Below are 20030 nucleotides of genomic sequence, written 5' to 3'. Positions count from 1 at the left end.
TCACCCCACCCACTCTACCCATTTCATAATGAAATAACTGACCTTTAAAGTCAGAAAAAAGTCATCAACTGAAACTATGAATGTGTAATTCATCTAGCAGCATAGCTATGCCAAATTCTTGTTCATTTTTAAAATGCATTGAATTGTTTTCATATTTTCAAAACTGAAACGTTATGTTGTTCCACGCCAAATCCTTATTCTTTTATATAATACATAGGCTTGTTTTCATGTTTTATAAAACTGAAATTGTTGTTCGCATAAGAATTTGTTATTTCAGCCGAAATGAGAAACTAAAATATCACTTATTCATTGCTTAACACTTTTGGTATAATAACTGCGCTATGATCAAGAAATGGAAAGTTATGAATCTAATTTACAAGCTAGTGCTTAAAATTAATAATAGTTGTACTTAAATAAGAACAAAATTATGTGCACACTAATAAATAATTAGCTACTCAGTGTTGTACATGGCTGCTCTTATATTTAAACGGTTTGGGAGTACACATTTACTAGAACATCCCACTGATATATGTCTATAGTATGTTTTTTGCATTATGAAGTTCGAGATAATGAGTCTTTCTTATGTTGAAACATTGATCACATAAAATGGAAATAAAAAATAGTTTTCAGTTTGGTGAATACTCTTTTATCATATTAAATTATAGCAGCATCTATCATTGGCGGGAAAATATCAAAGAGGAGCGTTAATAAATCTTTAGTTGAGCAAGAAAAAGTTGAATTCATCGTTCACAAGTGTATTTATACGTTTTACATTCATATCAGTTTTACACGTGTAGCCATTAATTTTACGTTTACGCAATGAACAAGTTGAAGTAATATTTCATCATAATATTTGTTCTTCAATAAAACGTTACGAGCTCTTCCAGTATTCAGAAACGAAATCAGAACGAAGTTATTTCCTGTTTATATATATACGTACATTATTAAAATGGAAAGAATTGTTTCGGCACAACATACATTGGCGTATGAGTATTCTTTCATTCTAAGGCACATGCATTAAATATGTAACACTATAGAAATACTTCTAGTTTTTCACTAAGTATAAAACTATTTAGTATAACATGTGTTCAAATCTATAATTTTAGTGAAAAATATAACAATACCCATTAATATTTGTAAACTTGCACAAATAATTTGGTTGTAAGGCCTACCACATTTACTGCTACTACGCGTTTTAGTTTTCATCCCTTGCAGTACGTTTTGTATTAAATTTCTATGAATACACAATAATAGGTTCGGTTAATAATGCTACAAAAATGTAAAAAGTATTGATGCAAGGCAAACGAAACTGTCAACTGCAAATAGATTTGTGCACTTTTGCAACTAATTATAGAGTTATATTTTTCTAATCTAACTGTATAATAATGCTTATTATATGGTTATTAACGAGATTATATTTGTGATATTTCATTTCATGAATAATTAAACTAAGATTTATTTGTAACTGGTGGCGTATAATACTTCGTATAATCAGTTTAAGAATAAATGTTGTGCTTGTGAATTTTGTAATTGACAGTTCTTTACCACATTTGGTAACATGTTAACTGAAACACATTGGACTAGTTACCATGGCTACTTTGTAGATGACTCACAGAGAAACCAGATTAAGTACGGTTAGTGTCTGGTTTACAATGTTGTCTGTGGATGATTGACATGATTATGATAGCCACTGATTGAAAAATTTAATTTATTCACTTTGATATATAACGAATTTACTGTTATGAGTTTATTTTGACACCTACATTTGTTTCAGTATATTTTTCTTTTTGCATGTGACGTATATTGTTAAATGTGTATTGCGCAAGACCCTCCTATTCTCTAAATTTGTGGAAACTTCTTCATAATAAGAATTAACATATTAGTTTCACGAGGACGCAAGCGTTTCTTCGAACATTGTTGAAACTTCTAGAATCTCGCGTGATTGGTATTTAAAACCGACGGGCCGATAGACATTTATTATTATTGGTCAGCTACAGTCAGTGTGCTATAAGACTTAGAAGTTGTAATTGTGATTAACGCTTATTAATCGGAAAACTATAGATTTCAAACATTACAAATCGTTCAATTTCAGAAAATTAGTTTACACGTTAGTATTTTTTCGGTAAGAAGTCAGCATCTAACTTGTGTGAGACCAGCTAAGAAGAGACAATGTTAACTTAGGCGAAGAGTAACAAAATTAACTCAGAATTAATTTGATCGTTGTGAGCCTGGACCATCGATAAAATATTCACATCCAGACCAGATAGAAAACTCAGTATAGTTTGTACGTTTGTAAAATTCTTTTATATGAACCAATATTCGTAATAACCGTTAATATCAATTGTATTGTTATTTGTGTATTAAAATATATTTTTTTTAAAAAGAGAATTATGTGTATCAATCTTGTTGGCAAACATAATAAATTTGATGCGCATCGATATTAAATTATTCACTTGATAGTTACTTCATTTGGAAACTTAGATCTGTTAGTTTTACTAATGGGTGGACAGTTTGATATTAGTCTATTTATAACCTGTACAAGCTGTGTTTTATCTATATGTACATTATTCAGACATTTGACGCTGAAAGTCAAGGTGCACTAAATGGACCTTTCAACATGGACTCGTCAGTCCTAACCTGAAAATGTCAAGTTGTTTGTTTCTCATTAACATAAACACCGCGTCAACCAGTTTTTGCTAGATGAAAAGTTCCACGAGTATTGGAAATGTTCTCTTTAGGACCTCAGTTTCTTCTGTTATTGGTTTAATTGACAAATTGGAATACTAGACAAGTAGTCTGACGAGCTAAGTCCCTCCATCCCTAACTGTATTAGCATTTCATCTCTTCTTGTCTTCTTGGGTGGCAGATATTAATTCCTTATTTTTAATATGCAAATAAAACAGAACAAGAATATAACAAAAAACACATACAGAATGAAGTACAGAAGTAAAAAAGATGTTAGCGTAATTCATCACATGATGTAATCATAACACTAAAATATTCTTTGGTACAGGTTGCATTTTGAGTGAATATGTTTTAAGATCAAGCCACTTGGGTTTATTGAGAATGTGGGACTGTGGATAAGCGTGTGTAGAGTTTGAATGAACAGACAGAAAAGAAGTTTATTGAATTAAGCACTTTATTTAATACACTGACAGTAGCCGGAAGACTGCCGACAGAGAATAATAGTCTACAGAATGGTGGGCAAAGTACTATAAAAATATCACATGTTGAAAATAATATTTAAAATTAAGATGAGATGAAGCAAGAATGGGTGATTATTGATAATTAGAGCTGACTAATGAAAATTACATATATCAACCTTCTCGCATAATCTCCTAAATCTGACGATGGAAATAAGCTCTCCAAGTACCAGAAAAAGCACTAAAAGTGCAACCAAACAACCACACAATATAATTTAATAAATGTTTAACGTTCCATATATTTGACATCTGACGAATTGTCTGTGGTAACGGTACTGATCTCTGTAAACGTGTAACCCGAAACGTTGAGATAAGTTGTAACTACGACAGTCTACTGCTGCAAGTAAAAAAAAATTCGTTAGGCCTTACAAAATGTTAACATTCTTAGGGTGTAATATCTATTAACATACTTTCATTACAGGAAGCACAATTTACAAGAAACGCACATTCTCTACATAAGGAAGCAGAAGCGGTCAACGCGCGTGATCAAAATCCATTGCCAACATTAATATAATCCAAACCAGATGTTCTGTAACAGATGTGAAGTTGATGGTTTTATTTAAGCCTTTTAGTGGAATTAAACTACCACTAAAATGTTGTAGAGGCGAAGACTACGATATTTCTATATTACAAGTGAAATGATTGGTTTGAATTTCACGCAAAGCTACACGAGGGCTATCTGCGCTAACCGTCTTTAAGAAAATCAGTGAAAAGGAAGGCATCTAGTCGTCGTCGCCCACCGCCTATTCTTGGGCTACTCCTTTAGCAACGAATAGTTGAATTGCCCATCACATTATAACACCTCAGCTAAAGGGAAGAGAATGTTTGGGTAGAGGGGATTCGAACCCGCAACCCTCAGATTGCGAGTCGACTGTCCTAATTATTTGGCTCAAGTAAACGGAACATGTTATGGTTTTAGGTACTTGTCATTGGCTACTAAGAGCAGCAACAGACGTTGAGGTTTGAATTAAATATATACATACACCAACCAATTTCTAGAGAGAAAAGGAAAAGGTAGACTTTTTTTTTTTAAACTGCCACAACATGTAATAGAGTAACTGCATCACTATTTATAGAATTTTGAACTTGCTATTATATTAATATGATATAGCGATTTAAATTATTTGTACAAATTTCAGCATAAATATTGTATACATATACACACACACACGCATAAATGGTACCAAATAATATTTTTAATTCCCGTGAAAATACGTGTTTGTGTGTGTTTTTCTTATAGCAAAGCCACATTAGGCTATCTTCTGTGTCCACCGAGGGGACTCGAGCCCCTGATTTTAGCGTTGTAAATCCGTAGAATTACTGCTGTTCCAGCGGAGGACAATTCTCATGAAAACGTAAGACCACATATCACAGAGATAAATATTTTGATGAGCCATAAAAATAAGAATAACATTCAGTTATTTGGAGAATAAGAAACTAATATAATATATTTTCTCTTGCATTTTTAGGACCTTTACTTGATTCAAACTACTTCAACAGAATACTTATGATGTGTATTCTACTTTTTCTTTCTTTGTTCTGATCAAAATAATTAGTGTTATTTTATCGTAGCAATTGTGCGAGGTATTATTGTTAGTTAAAATTAAATGGCGATTACTATTTACATATATTTTATTGTACTTATAATAGGAGTATCTGTGCTGTTTTATTTGAGACAAAAGATTAGTACTTTTTCTCTGCAAGCGACTTATACTTCTGTGGCTTCGTTTACATGCCCCGGCATGGCCAGATGGTTAAGGCATTCGACTCGTAATCCAGGAGCCGTGGGTTCTAATCCCCGTCACACCAAACTTGCTCGCGATTTCAACCATAGGGACGTTATAATGTGACAGTCAATCCCACTATTCGCTGGTAAAAGAGTAGCCCAAGAGTTGGCGGTGGGTGGTGATGACTAGTTGCCTTGCCTCTAGTCTTACACTGCTAAATTAGGGACGGTTAGCGCAGATAGTCCTTCAGTAGCTTTGCGCGAAATTTAAAATAAACAAAACAAACTTGGTTTGTAGTTTCACTTTCTTTCGGACCGCTTGAGCAACGAACCGTATTATAAACTAATTGTAAACCATATGCAATTGGTTTTCAGTTATGATTCTAGTCACGAACATGCTTGTTAGACTTAAAGAACTAATAACAAAACAATTGCAACTGCCCATCTACGTAAGTTTTATCAAAATTACGCATGCACAGAAATAATCAATCAGAAAACTTTTTCACGTAGTTAAAAAAACAACAAACATGCTTGAATTCATAGTGTTTAGACAAATCAACCCAACTATGCTAAATAAATAAATAAATCAAGAAGTTAACTTTTATTATTGTTGGATTTAGAATAGAATATGTTACGTATCTCAATATTGTTTAAAGGGATGTTGGAAACTGAATAAAAGTACTGACAGTTGTTTATATGTTATTAACTAAATGTATAACATTTTATACTTGTGTAAAAGTTTTGACGCAAGTTGAACGTGATAAAACTGGATTGAACAATTTGTAAACAACAAGATTATTCTAAATTTGTATCATATGTAATATAAGCATACGCAAGCAATTTTCATTTACATTTAAGGTATGATTTTGAAATCGACTAAAGTATTGATTAGGCATAAGAAAAAATTAACAAAAATAACGGTACTTACGTCCTGACATTGACGTATTTTGGTAATTATGACTTACCTTTATTTACATTTTAATAATGGAAGGTGAATGTTTTCTAAAATATCTTTTTTAGTTTATTATTTATTGCGAAATACATATTTTACATCTTTATTCAGCTCTATTATTTTACAATATAATAGAAATGCAAATAAATAAGTGGTCTTTGTTTCGAAGTTAAGCACAAAACTACACAATAGGCTATTTGTGCTCTGCCCATCAGGGGTATCCAAAGCCGGATTATAGCGTTATAAGTCCCAGACTTTCAGCTGTGCCACTGGAGGAGGTCAGATAAATAAGTAATATATGTAATATTAAATAAAATAACTTTAAGCACCTAGTGTCTCAGTGATAAGTCCTATGACTCATAACACCAAAAATCGGGTTTCAATACCTGTGGTGAACACAGCACAGATAATCCTTTGTGTAGCTTTGCGTTTAGCAACATCATAACTCTAAAAGTTTTTAACGCAAATTAGAAGCGGTGATGGACTAGAGTAACTAGTAACACAGTACACATGCAAAATGAAAAATAATTCGTTTTTTTCTGTCTTGCTATTATCAATGTCCACTTTTTATACGTGGTTTTACGGGATCAGAAAACAAAGCTAAGAAATCTCAGTTTTTAGAAATTGCAAGAAACATGTTTTATTTACATATAGCGATTTTCACCTAAGCCTTTAATTTATGATCAAAATTTTGAAATGACATACTTCACTTTAAACATCTTATTTTATCTATGTTCAATATTGCAAGTTCTTAAATTTCAATAAGATTTTGTATTTTGATACGAGTATAATTGGTGGTTTCCTGACGTGTACATTACTGAGCCAGACGTACCTTAGTAATTAGATACCGGGTGATACATAGAACATACGATGCGTAATATAATTATTAATACTCTCTGCACATTCGCCTGTGGGGGCGCTATAAATCTAAGAACTAATAACCCTATTTGGTCATTAAGAGCGGCATAGGCGGTAAGTGCAGCTTATTGGTTGCTCTACCTTTGGTCAACATTTCTAAATTAAGGTTGGCTCTGTATAAACTGTAATTATTTTTGACTCAGCTGATTTGACGAGTAACGTGTATTTTATATGAGAAATGTCATATATTCTGCCTTACTAATTTTGTTTTTGTTTGTTTTTGAATTTCGCACAAAGCTACTCGAGGGCTATCTGTGCTAGCCGTCCCTAATTTAGCAGTGTAAAACTAGAGGGAAGGCAGCTAGTCATCACCACCCAACGCCAACTCTTGGGCTACTCTTTTACCAACGAATAGTGGGGTTGACCGTCACATTATAACGCCCCCATGGCTGAAAGGGCGAGCATGTTTGGCGTGACCGGGATGCGAACCCGTGACCCTCAGATTACGAGTCGCACGCCTTAACACGCTTAGCCATGCCGGGCCATACTAATTTTGACTATGATCGCTACTGCGCATAGTAACGTTGGGTGTATTGAAGGTTTAGGGATAAAATAGCATTTGTGATTTGTTTTAGATGTTAATATGTTCTAGGTTATTTAAATACAAGCATAACTATTTAAAATTAAACATCTAGTAAGATGGTTCCCAAAAATATGTTTCTTAATTCTTTGGTTAATTCATATAAATATTCCAAGCTATAGAAACTATTCAGTTTGTAATTGTCTACTGACTTTTTATTATATTTTTTATTTTAAAATATGGAAGTAATTTTAATATAACTGGTATATAGTTATTCCTAAGCTTGTTCAGAACTTACATAAACACTTACTTCATGAATTATCTAATTAATTTACAATATCAAATAACTGCATTTACTTTAAACTACTGTTTTGCTTCTAATTTTGAGAAACTTTGTGATAAAATTGATACAAACATATTCACAAGTATACAGAATAACGATTAATTACAATAATAAAATTTACTAAAATTGTTTCATTTCATGATATTAGCTGCTTAACATCTTTTAAGGCATAAAACATGTTAATTTGTAATACGTTAAGCTAAGTCCCTATGTGAATTAGTGTGAATAAGTTGACTAAAATATGGGTGTAGAGAGCGCAGATAGCCCATTGAATAGTTTTGCGCTAAGACATCAAAAAAAGCTGAAAACGTAAAATAGAAAATAACAAAACTTTCAGATTTTCACAATCTGTACCATTATTTTAAATGATCATGGACAAAGACAAATTGACGATCACCACACGAACACGTTGTAATACAGTAACTTGGCACATGAGCACACATATTTAGAAGTTGTAGAATGATCAGACTTACGCTCTAGAATTGTATTTGTTTGCTCATTAATGCAAATGTTAGATGTTCCTTTTCGAGTTTGAGCCGCAGTATTCCACTGTAAAACTTTTACCATTAACTTCTGATGAAAACAATCAATTTATACACATCAAAACTAAAATCAATACGGTTAATTTACCATACCGATCAGTCTGGAAGTATGCTACACCATAAAACAAAAGCTATATTTACCATAATGCACTAATTCATAAGTTGAGTATCTTCGCTATTAACGATACTTTCGACCATAAGTCTAATAACAGCTTATAATGTTCAACTAGTTTAGTTGATGTTATCCCTAAACTCGTATATTATTTTAACCAATACTATTAATGAAGCTATCATTAAAAAATGATAGAACATGAAACTACTTGACGAACAGTCTTATTTTATCAGGAGAACATGATAAAAAGTGATACCACAACTACCGTATTTCCAGTTGACATTATTAATCCAGGGTAGTGAAATTGATACTTATAATAAAAAACTTAGTACTTTACTTTAGAAAAGAAAAATACTAAAACTAAATTTGCTCATACAAATGATTCGTGGGAGTCGTGGATAATATTATCTTTTTTCAGTACATTGGCACTGTTTTTTTCCTTCGAAAGCATTTTCATCTCTTGGTTTGGGCGAGAGCGGACAGTACAGTCTGTGGCGTAATAGATTAACGCTTTTTCTCGCCGCATGGTGGTGTTCACAGTAGCACATCGAAGACATAAGATCTCCTTAAATGTTCTTCGGAAATCCTGGTGAAATGTGACGTAGATTATTGGATTCATCATGGAATTGGTATAACCAAGCCACAAAACCAAGCTGCGAACTTGATGTGAGACATTAAACATATCTTCATCAATAGCTCGAAGAAGAGCCAGCACAAAGAAAGGTAACCAACAGACAGTAAAAGCAGACATGATGATGCCCAATGTAACAGATGCTTTCCTCTCTTTCCAGACTGAAGATTTACTTTTAGTTTGGTTCTTTTCGTAGTCTTCTTCGTCATCATGACTTTTTATAGTATGGTCATAGAAATTTGAAATGGTGTCAGAAGTAGATGGCGCATGTATTTCTTGGTCTCTGATTGAACCAGAAATAAAGTTCTTGGGTGCGACCCCGGGTACAGTACAAACACTTTGAATAAGTCGCTCTGATTGACAATTTTTATTACAGTAACCATTCTCATTCCTCCAAAATTTACGTTGCGCATAAACAAGTGACTTGTGTTCGGCCTCCACCACACGTTTCGCTGCTATATATATTTTAAGATACATGAAAATCATTATTATAAGTGGAATGTAGAAGGCGCCAAGAGTAGCGTACAGTTGATAACCAAAGTTCTGGCTTACATCACATGTGGGATTGGCCAAAGTACCGTGTTCGTTGCCCAAAACTAATAAAGGTGGTACACTTATTAGGCATGACAACACCCAGACAAACACGATACACAACCAGATCCTACGAGAAGTTCTTCGAACCCCATAAGTGAGGGGCTTAATGATAGCCAAGTAACGATCCACACTTATCATACACAAATTCAAAATGGATGCTGTGCAACTGGTGACGTCAAAAGCTACCCACATGTCACAAATACTAGGTCCAAGGTTCCATTTTCCGACTAATTCGTAATGAAGAGCGAAGGGCATCACCAGGAGAGATACACACAGATCTGAAACTGCCAACGAAACCAAAAGAAAATTTGATGGTTGTCGTAGTTTTTTAACCAGGTATACTGATATACACACCAAAGAATTTCCAATAGCTGTGGCAGCAATCATACTAGTGAGGAGAACTAAGAGAATAAGAGACGAAGAATCAGAGTACTGAGCTGACATGTTAGGATCTTGTGTGAAGAGCTAAAATGTTATTTTCTAAAGTCCATTTCAGTTCAGTATAAGTCGCTGTTGAGTTTGATAAAAAGAGACATTGACGATCGATCCGAAACATATCCCAGATTTCGTGAATCGTATACCATTCTTTATGTTATTTGGAGCCCTGATGGAAGCTGGAATAAAAAAGAAAATAAACAAATCTGGTAAGTTTTCCAGTATGTTTAACATTCAAGAAATAAAAGCTAAGCCATTTTATATTTAGTGAAAATTGATGAAATGATAAGGATGCTTCTAGAAGCAAATTTATACATTATCCAAGTTTTATATTTATTATCTCTAATACATATGTGTGTTTGTGCAACTTAATTTATTCTACTTAGTATTACTGACTGAAGAATGCTAATGGATTAGTTAGCATAGAAAATCATGCAAAGGCTACAATAAAATAAATAGCTTTGATATACATGTATATAAGTAGCAGTATACACGCTCGAAAACAAAATATGTGAAACAATCTTTGGATATTATCAAAACCTAAGTGAATGTAAACAGTCATTAAAAGTACTGTCAAGACTAACATTACACTTAACATATTATTAGTTATTAATTAAATACTAGTAATTAGATAATTACAGAGCTTCACAATTCTCTAAACAGTGAATTTATCTTTTAATTTCTATAGTTTGAGACTTCCAAAGCTAAAATAAGAACAGAATACACTGATGCTAGCGTGAAAAACAAACTATTGATACAATGTTGTTGCAACTGGTGATGCAAAACAGGAGAAGTGGTGAGCTTTACAGTAGCATCTTTATATTTTCATTAGGAAGAGTAAAGCTTTTAAAATAGTCTTATAAACAGAAATGTGTTAGGTTTAATCTTTAGTGCAAGAATTTTTTTTTCATATGTCACACAGTGCACTCAGTTTTATTTATTTTCAAAGTCACATCATAATTCCTAAAATATGCTTTTGGTTCTTTGCAGCTTTTTTGGCTACAGAACAAATTAACGAATAGTTTATGTTTTTATAACCTATACCATTAGGACATAATTATGTAAAACACAGTGACTTAGAAGAAGTAGCTACATAATGAGTTAACGATTTGAAAAGTAAAGCCTATTCAAACGTGACACTTCGTACTTTTAACGTTCTTAATCGATTTTTCTCACCTCAGTAAAATCTACGAACAGTAATTGTGTTATCGGTCCAAACAAGGATATTTCATTTTAAATAGTTTTGTGAACATTCTCATATTTATGGCGAAATGTCACTAGCGTGATGATTAATTCACGTATGAAATATGTAATCGTGCTGCAGCCAGCAAAATTTATGAATTATTTCTAAGATCGAGAAATTAATGTATATTTCCTTTAGTTTCATATGCTTAGAGTTATAATACATTCACAACATTTGTATTTAGAATCGTTTCTATAAATCAAGTCGAGCTAAAGACTGAAATGTTTATAGCTCTAGCTGCGGAATGCTGCTTAACATTCTACGTAGCATTTTCATTTGTATGTAATAGCGGTGTACTAACTATTAAAATCATATTCAGATTCGGTATTTGATTAAGGTTCAACTGTTAAAGTTGATTAGCGAATCTCCTTATCTACAGTTCAAAACTATGTATAGTTATGTCTGAACCTTACAGGTCTCAAAATTGGCCATTTATTGCATGACTTCATGAAGTTAAGCTGAAGTTGGAAATACGAATATTAATCTCTTGATTAAAGGCTGAAATGTTATAATAAAAAAAAAAGTTTCCTTGTTGGAAAACACGTGTTTGCAGTATTTACAATAATATGGTTTGAGAACCGCTAGTAAGGAATATTTGTTATTTGAGGAACGGATAGTTTTTATTTCTCTAGCTTTGTTTAGCTAGGGTAGTGATGCACATGAAAACAAATAGCGAAACATTGCTTCGTTGTTTACAAGAATATAACAGCCTCGAACTCAACTGTTACAATTACTTTTTCAATATTGAATTTTCTTACACCACTCTTTAGTAGGAAATAGCCTGACAGTCAAAGAAACGTAGTCTCGATTTCTGTCTAGCTTTCCTTCGTAATCCTGTATTCCAAACCTTAATTTCAATAAATACATTAACTTAGTTTCTTCTTTTAGACACGAATATTAGGGGCTGAATTACATGATTAAAACATTAGTATGTGTTTACAAAGATAGTAATGTTATACAATAAAATCATGATTTGTTATACGCTCCTCGTTAGTACAGCGGTAAGTCTACGGATTTAAACACTACCCTCAGGCGTTGGAGTTCCCTCGGTGGGCTCAGCAGATAGCTCATTGTGGCTTTGCTATAAGAAAAACACACACACAATGTGTATTATCTTATGGAGATGCACAAAAAATGTGGACGAACAATTTTGACAAATTATATTTTAATCTAATAGAATAGAAGGATTTCGTTAATTAAATCATATTTAATTGATTATCTCGAAGGGGATAAGTGTAATTTTTAACTAGTGAACATGAATAATTATATAAGTATAGGTTTTAGAATTAATTTATGCTTCTATTAAATGTTAGAAAGAACTATGATTTTAAAAACTATGACAAGTTGTTATCAGTTTTACACAGTGTTTATTTTATTTTCAAGGTTTCACTAGGTATTACCTGGCATCGTCAGATGGCATAGAACTGGGGCTAATGGAATACAACTTAGAAAAAAAAATGTCAATAAAATAAACACAGTTTTACTATATATAAGCGATAACAACCTATGTAAATTTCTTCTTTGATTTTCTTTCAAGCACAATTTTGAGAATAAAATATTAGAATCCAATCACAACTTCTCATAACCTTAACTGATGTTTTCATTACTTCGTAAGAGAAAAGAATAAGTTCAAAGTCACTTGAGTTACTATCTAAGTATGGCGCTAGAATTAATTCACGCTTCTATTAAATATTAGAAAGAACTATGATTTCAAAAACTCGCACAAGTATTATCAGTTTTATACAGTATAATAGTCATGCATGTACAGATAAAACCTTAATAACCAGTGTGATATGAAAACATCTGCAGTTAACCTGGATGCTTTCCATCCATTCTAAGGTGGAACAGCGGAAAGTCTACGGAGTTGCAACGGTAAAATCCGAGGTTAGTTTTCTCATTAAGCAGGAAGCTTAATGTAGCTTTACTATAAAATAAACAAAGCTTACTTTCGTAGAAGTGAGGCGAATCTCTATTTATTCTTTGATGATATAGGTTGATAGATAGAATACACTATTGGCCAAAATATTTGCATATTTTATAACAAGTAATATCGTTATTATTAAGATAGGATACAGAGACACCTCGTTGTCAAACAGTAAAATGTAGGCTATAGTAAACATCTACATAAGTAATTTGTATAATCATACGAGTCCTGTGAACATTCTGAGCGATTTATTAGAACAGAAAACAATTCTGTTAGATACTTGCAGAAGGGTGAGTAATTTCATCTACTACGACGAAACCTTAACAAATGATATATAATAATAAAATATAACATCAAATTATTATAAAGAGATCATATCGGATCTGAAGATTTTGCTGACCATGCCACCTTGTAAGGTCCTTCTGGTTGAGATAATTACGTGCAATATGCGCACTGTAGACAGTGGCATTGTCATCCTGAAAATCAAAAGTATTACCAAACCTTGCCCTAGTATATAGCAGAAATGTCGTGTCTATGTGTTGCCTGTACGGGGATGTCATTGATGTTTCCACAGAAGATATGAAAAACCGTTTTATCATCGTGAAAATAGTTGCCTAAGCATGTATTGCACCACTTTCTTGTGTATTCCCTGTGGGAAGGACTTCCCTTATCTGTTCTCCAAATAAGTGACAAATACGAATCATACCATCAGCTTTAACAATCCTTAAATAATACTCATCTGAAAAGAGAACGTGTCCTATTTATAAGTTAGCATGCTCCGTGATGACGAGAAAACTCACTTGTAGAGAAAATTATATATTTAAAAACGGCTGATATGGGTAGAGAAGACACTAGTAGAGGAGCGGAAACGTTTCGACCTTCTTCGGTGAACCTGACGATGACCAAAGAAGGTCGAAACGTTGTTCGCTCCTCTACTAGTTCTTTCTCTACCCATACCAGCCGTTTTTAAGCATATAAGTTAACATGCTGTCTTGCTCAAATAATGAATTCTTGTTAATGTCGGTTTGCAGATAGCACTTCTTGCAAAATAACTTGTTTTACCAATCTATATTAACTATTCTTCTAATATCTTGGAATGAATGTGTCCGTACCATTCCTGTCTTAAGGTGTGTAAGACTTCTTTCAACCTTGATGTGTTAATCTGATCTAAACATGATTACACCGAGAGTAGTTTTGCGGAGTCTATGAGTAGAATTTCTTGTGATCCAATGATGTTTCATGATTCTGGATATAGTACGTACTGCTGTCCTGACAATGTCTGTTTGCTTCATACCGTATATAGACAGCTGAGGAACTTGACTCCCTACAATTTCTGGCACGTAACGAGTTACAACTATGTATCAAGTACAGAGAAATTGTTCAAACAACCTTTGATCTATTTAAAAATATATACCAAAAGTAAACCCTTTTTATACAAAGTGTGTCGGTGTGTTTTGACGCACAAATGCTAAAAATACCTCGCATAGATCAGAATAACAACTCGTAAATGTTTGTCCAATCATACGCTGCTGTCTCTGCTACTACTCGGGAATTTACTGAATAACTACTCTCTGAATGTAGACAATAATAACAATATAACTCAGTATGCAAAAACATGTGGCCAGTATTGTATTATAAAATGTATTTCAAAGACGACATTATATGCTTTTTAATAAAGGTAGCTAGCTTGTTGATATATTTAGATTTTGGAAGTGTACGTTGAAAACACACCTGTTTTAAGCACTTATTTAACAAGAGAGGAGTATATACGAACATAAATACACACACACACATGCATCGAAATATAAATGAAGAGATCCAGTAAATTCATAACACTAACTATGGCAGAGCAATTATCTATGTTGCAACGGTTATAAATTTTCCAATATCTTCATCATCATAAACTTTTCTTCCTGGCCTCACCCCATAATTTCTGCTCTGTTATTATTAGGTTGCCACATGTGTCTGGCGCACCTTGTTATTAGATAGATAGATAATATTTTCATGTTCTCGCGCCTCACCCTTTAAACATACACATTAGAAGCACGTAAACATAGTTCATGATTATAGTATTTTTTTCTAAGAAATACAGTTGTTCTGTATCAGAAACACCAAGTTTGATTTAATATAGAAAAAAAGTAATAATTAAAATTTTAGAAGTATATCTAGAATATAGAAAAAACAAAAACAAAAATGGCCATATATGTCACAAGACTTAAAACTTGAAACAACGATGCTTATCATTTATAGGAAGACAAATTAATCGATATAACATGCATGCGGTAGTGAACATAAAGGTTTACAGAATGATTTTAACCACGTTAATCTAATAATTAGATATGTGGTTTAGAAAAATGTTCACGTATTCCACCTTAGTTGAGCTGACTCAATGAAATAATCAAATTTGAGAATAAACATATTAAGAATACGCATCCCTTTTAGCGTTGTTGTTGTTTTTTATAAATTATGTTTACCTTTCAAAACCTAGGAACGTCCTTTAAAAATATACAGAATATATATGTTCTATTTAAACACGAAAACATAAGGTGAAACTCTGCAGGTTTTAACACTATGACGTGATCCTGTTCGAGCTTTCGTAACATCTTGGAGACAACGTTTCGCGTTTCTTTTCAAGCGTATGAACTGAATAGTAGTGATGCATGTTTTCTAATGCCGCCTGTATTTTTCGTTGAAGCCGAATTAGCTGTTTCTGTAGTTTCAAGTGAAGTAGAAAGGAAGAACCTTCGAATGCTGACTTTTTCCTATTTGAAAAAAAGGAAAAAATATCAAAGTGTCTATAGTATGTACTTCAACCAATAAACAACAGTGGTTTCCCTTTAAATAGAGGAAGTATTATATACGATATTCCAGTCTTGTTTCTAAATACGTTTTCATACTGGAAACTTTGATGAAGTATTTTATTACTTAATAAAATACCAACAATAGTTAAACACGGTAGTGGATTCTTACATTCACAGATTTGTAACTATTGTTGTATCAAATAATGGATTTTAACGAATAAAAATTGCTTTAAATTTAGCAATAATGACTAAGTAATAATCCTACTTCTTTATCATGTGAGAATTGAGTGACTTATGGTATTTTGTAATATCTAATCCAATAACTTTATACTGAAGAACATATATAAATACTTAAAGCTTTGCTCATCCTGTAGCTTTATAGCATAAATGCAGTATTTGTTAAAGGTTTAAGACTAGATAAATACATTTATGAAAAACTAAACTAACGGCAGAATTAGACTCAATTAATATTAACATTTGACCAAATAAAATTACCTATGTTCGGATGTTCTACGATATGTTTGGCCTATTAAGTTGTTCTTAAATTTAAAGCTTCTGTCAGTTGTCTGCTATTGGTATACTGAAACATTTATTTCACTTTTTTTACGCCAAATATGGATAAATTTCTCATTTCATACGAAAAATCACACGAGTTCTTAGTTTTTTAATTGCTTCAATTATTTGCTCAATTGTTACCACGTTTGATTATAAAATTGTTCAAAACGTCAAACTTTTCAGATACAGTCTGAAAAAATGTTATTTATTCACTGGAAACTTCTTTCTGTGAAGTCTTGATAAAGCAAAAAAATGTTTAAGCTGTGCATCTATAGAATATTACAGGTCAACTATAATTCTCTTAGTGATTTTTCATATTTTTCTTCTAAAATAATAATTAGGACTGCGGTGGTGACTAGCGCCAGCACAACAACCGAACTAACATTAAGAATGCGTTCTTTCTGTCTTCACAGACGTATTTAGTGAGCTACGAATGCGCATAGCTTCTTCCATGTAATCATTTTTAGTGGAACAATTTCATGTCAGTAGGTAAATATTTGGGATTCTCCAAATATACCTAACGAAGGATTACAACCAGATCAAAAACTGCATCTCAGAAAACACAGAAAGAAAACATGGCTTCGTTGCTGATGAGAGTGCAAACTGTAGATGGTAACTGACTGAATGAGGCACGTTTCACCCTGTTTATATATATATTTATTATCGGGAGTGTAACTTGAAATGTGGTGAAAGCCAAACGAGACACCTGCTTGTGGTTTTCTGACAGCGTAAGCTGCTAGAAATGATGTTTTGACAGTGTAAGCTCTAGAAACGATGTGATAATGTGGCAAACTTTCCGTGATAGGAATTGGGTTCCCTGACCGTTTCAGAATGTCAGAAACCGCTCAAAGTGTGTAAGACGTTGGCACTGATATATTAACCTTTCAACACTGTACTTTGTCGTTTGTGACCAAGTGCTCTTCCCAGAGGATAATACAAATATCCACCATGCTACGCTGCACTTCCAGAATTGTTAGAATTAGTTTGAAGAGCATGAGAATGATTTTGGTCATATAACATCGAACCTGAATCTTAATCCCATTTTAAACCACACTGGGATGAATTCAACGTTGATCAGTAATTAACTGAGTCTTAAAAGCAATGCACTTCAGATCGTTTTAAACTCAACATGAAATCACCTACATTCAGAATAAACTATCATTCCAAATATGAGAGAAATATAATAAAATGTTTTCATTAAGACCGTACTAATAATATCTGGAAATAATGATTTAGTATCGAAAAATAACAGGCTCCACAAACCTATCAGTGATTATTCACCGAAAAAATAAGACGTTTTGTAAGAATAAATAAACTGATGATGATATAAATACATTATACCCATGCTTTAGGCTTACGAGCCAACAATGCAAGAACTGCCACGACTTCTATATTGGAGAAACAAACAGAAAAATGGAAACTAGATTAAAAGAACAAAAATAAAAAAAACACATCTTCACACGTTTTTGAACACTGCAAATCAATAAACACAACGTAACCATATAAAACTCCCAGATACTAAGTAGGGAAACTAATATAAACGCAAAATCAAAGAAGTCCTACTTATACAGTAACTAAAACCAGAATTAAACCAATATAAAGGAACATCTTTATACCGAAACTGATTAATAGCTTAACATCCAAATTCATCGTCCGCGCCCTTTTAAACTCTCGTCCATAAGACATGTGTCCGACAACGGTCAGTTGCAAACTCTCTTTGTTAACCTGAAAATGACCTAGGACGGTCAGAACGTTGCTCTCTGCTTGTCAATAAAAGTGTTAATACCTATACCAGCCATTCTGAGATACATTTTTATTTCAAGTGAGTTTCTCGTCATCAAGACTTAAGAGTCATTGTTATAAAGACTTTCAATATTTTATTTCACGTACAAGTAAGTGTTTATAAGTTATTACAAATAAATTATATCTGATTGTGCAAATTACTGTTCAAGAGTTGAAAACAAGTATACTGACGGTGAAGGACAAGAGTATGTTTTATTATTTCGTCACAGCAGGGGAGACGGTTTAACCCCAGTGTAGACCTTTGAGTTTTGAAGATGACGAGCTGGGTTCGAATCCATGTGATACCAAACACTATTCCCTGTAATTTAATGAATGAGTGCGTTATGACAGTCAATACCTTAACGTATTTGGTGGGTGGTAAGATACTGCTGAGGAGGGATGATTACCCTCTAGTCAATAGTTCAAAATTAGTGACGGTGATGGTATTTTGAGGTTTGCCACAAAAACAAAGTAATTTATATACTTCTGCTCGAAAGAAAGGTTCATATATTTACGTTCAAATAAACATTTGTTTTCAAAATTTATGAAGTAGCTCCAATGGGGGCCCAGCATGGCCAGATGGTTGAGGCACTCAACTCGTAATTTGAGGGTCGCGGGTTCAAATTCCCGTCACACCAAACATGCTCACACGTTACTGCCGTGAGAGGTTATAATGTGACAGTCACTCCCACTTTTCGTTGGTAAAAGAGTAGCCTAAGAGTTGGCGGTGAGTGGTGATAACTAGCTACCTTCTCTCTAGTTTTACACTGCTAAATTAGAGATGGATAGCGCAGATAGCCCTCGTGTAGCTTTGCGCAAAATTAAAAGAAACTCCAACATACATACAAAATGAAAGAGACAAAAAAGTATTTTGATAATGCCGAAACGAAAACCTCAGCCTCCAAAATTGACAGAACTAGTTGTGACCATTTTAAATCAATCTTTAGACACCTTGAATTATACAAACGAGCACATCGTGTTATTATAGAAACTTGAAACAAACTTATTTTTATTATTTACCTATTGATGACCACTTAAGATGACTTCAAGTACATTATATAAAGAAGTTATTGAATAGTCAACCAGTCAAGGCTCAAACAAACCCGTGTTTTCCTTCGCGTAATTTTATATTTCTAGGTTATTTTATAATTTTCTCGTTTATTTAAAAGTGTATGTTAAATTGTTTTATATTTCAATCATTAAAGATATTATGATCTTCTTATTTTTGTTCATTTTACTTTAAAATGGCAAGTATAGACAAGTAGTTAACGTTTTGGATTTTCAATCGAGGGTCCTTCGTTCTCGTCCTGTTTCAGACAAAACACGCTTTACACTTTAGGGTCATAAGTGCGCATACTCTGGGGTCATAGATGCGCTGTTAGATAAATACATTGCTGGTTAAAATCTTAAGGCCAATGAGCATAAAGAAAAAAACATGCATTTTGCGTTGTTAGACTCAGTCACTTATTTGAGTAGAGCTTCGAAAGATGAAAATAGGAAAAGGAAAATAAAATAAAAATAAAAAACTCTTTTAGCATTTAATTGGGAAAATGTGAACACTATGAAATTAGCCTAAATACTAGCTTATCAAAAGTTTAAGACCATACCAAAAAGAAGTTCTAAACAGGATAGGAAATGTCCAACAAGAGGTCTCAATAGTGAGTTGCACGGCCGTCATTGCGAATAACTGCAAACATTCGCTTTGGCATGGTCGATATAAGCGTTTGCAGAAGACTGTCTGGAATGTTA

At 33.0% G+C, this 20030-nt stretch overlaps 1 protein-coding gene across 1 annotated transcript in view; it reads right to left on the bottom strand.

Annotated features, from left to right (window-relative positions):
• Positions 1-7687: 7687 nt before the first annotated feature.
• The window catches only part of LOC143253131 (5-hydroxytryptamine receptor 1-like), an 81435-nt gene continuing 69092 nt past the window's right edge, over positions 7688-20030 (bottom strand). The window contains exon 2 of the mRNA XM_076506455.1: positions 7688-10155. Coding sequence (XP_076362570.1) covers positions 8687-9985 — 1299 coding nt within the window. The 5' untranslated portion in view covers positions 9986-10155 and the 3' untranslated portion in view covers positions 7688-8686. The remainder of the gene's footprint in view (positions 10156-20030) is intronic.

Source organism: Tachypleus tridentatus, chromosome 1 (genome assembly GCF_004210375.1).
Source record: "Tachypleus tridentatus isolate NWPU-2018 chromosome 1, ASM421037v1, whole genome shotgun sequence".
NCBI classification, from domain to species: Eukaryota; Metazoa; Arthropoda; class Merostomata; order Xiphosura; family Limulidae; genus Tachypleus; species Tachypleus tridentatus.
Note: the sequence above shows the minus strand (reverse complement) of the source record. Positions and strands in the feature narration are given on the sequence as shown.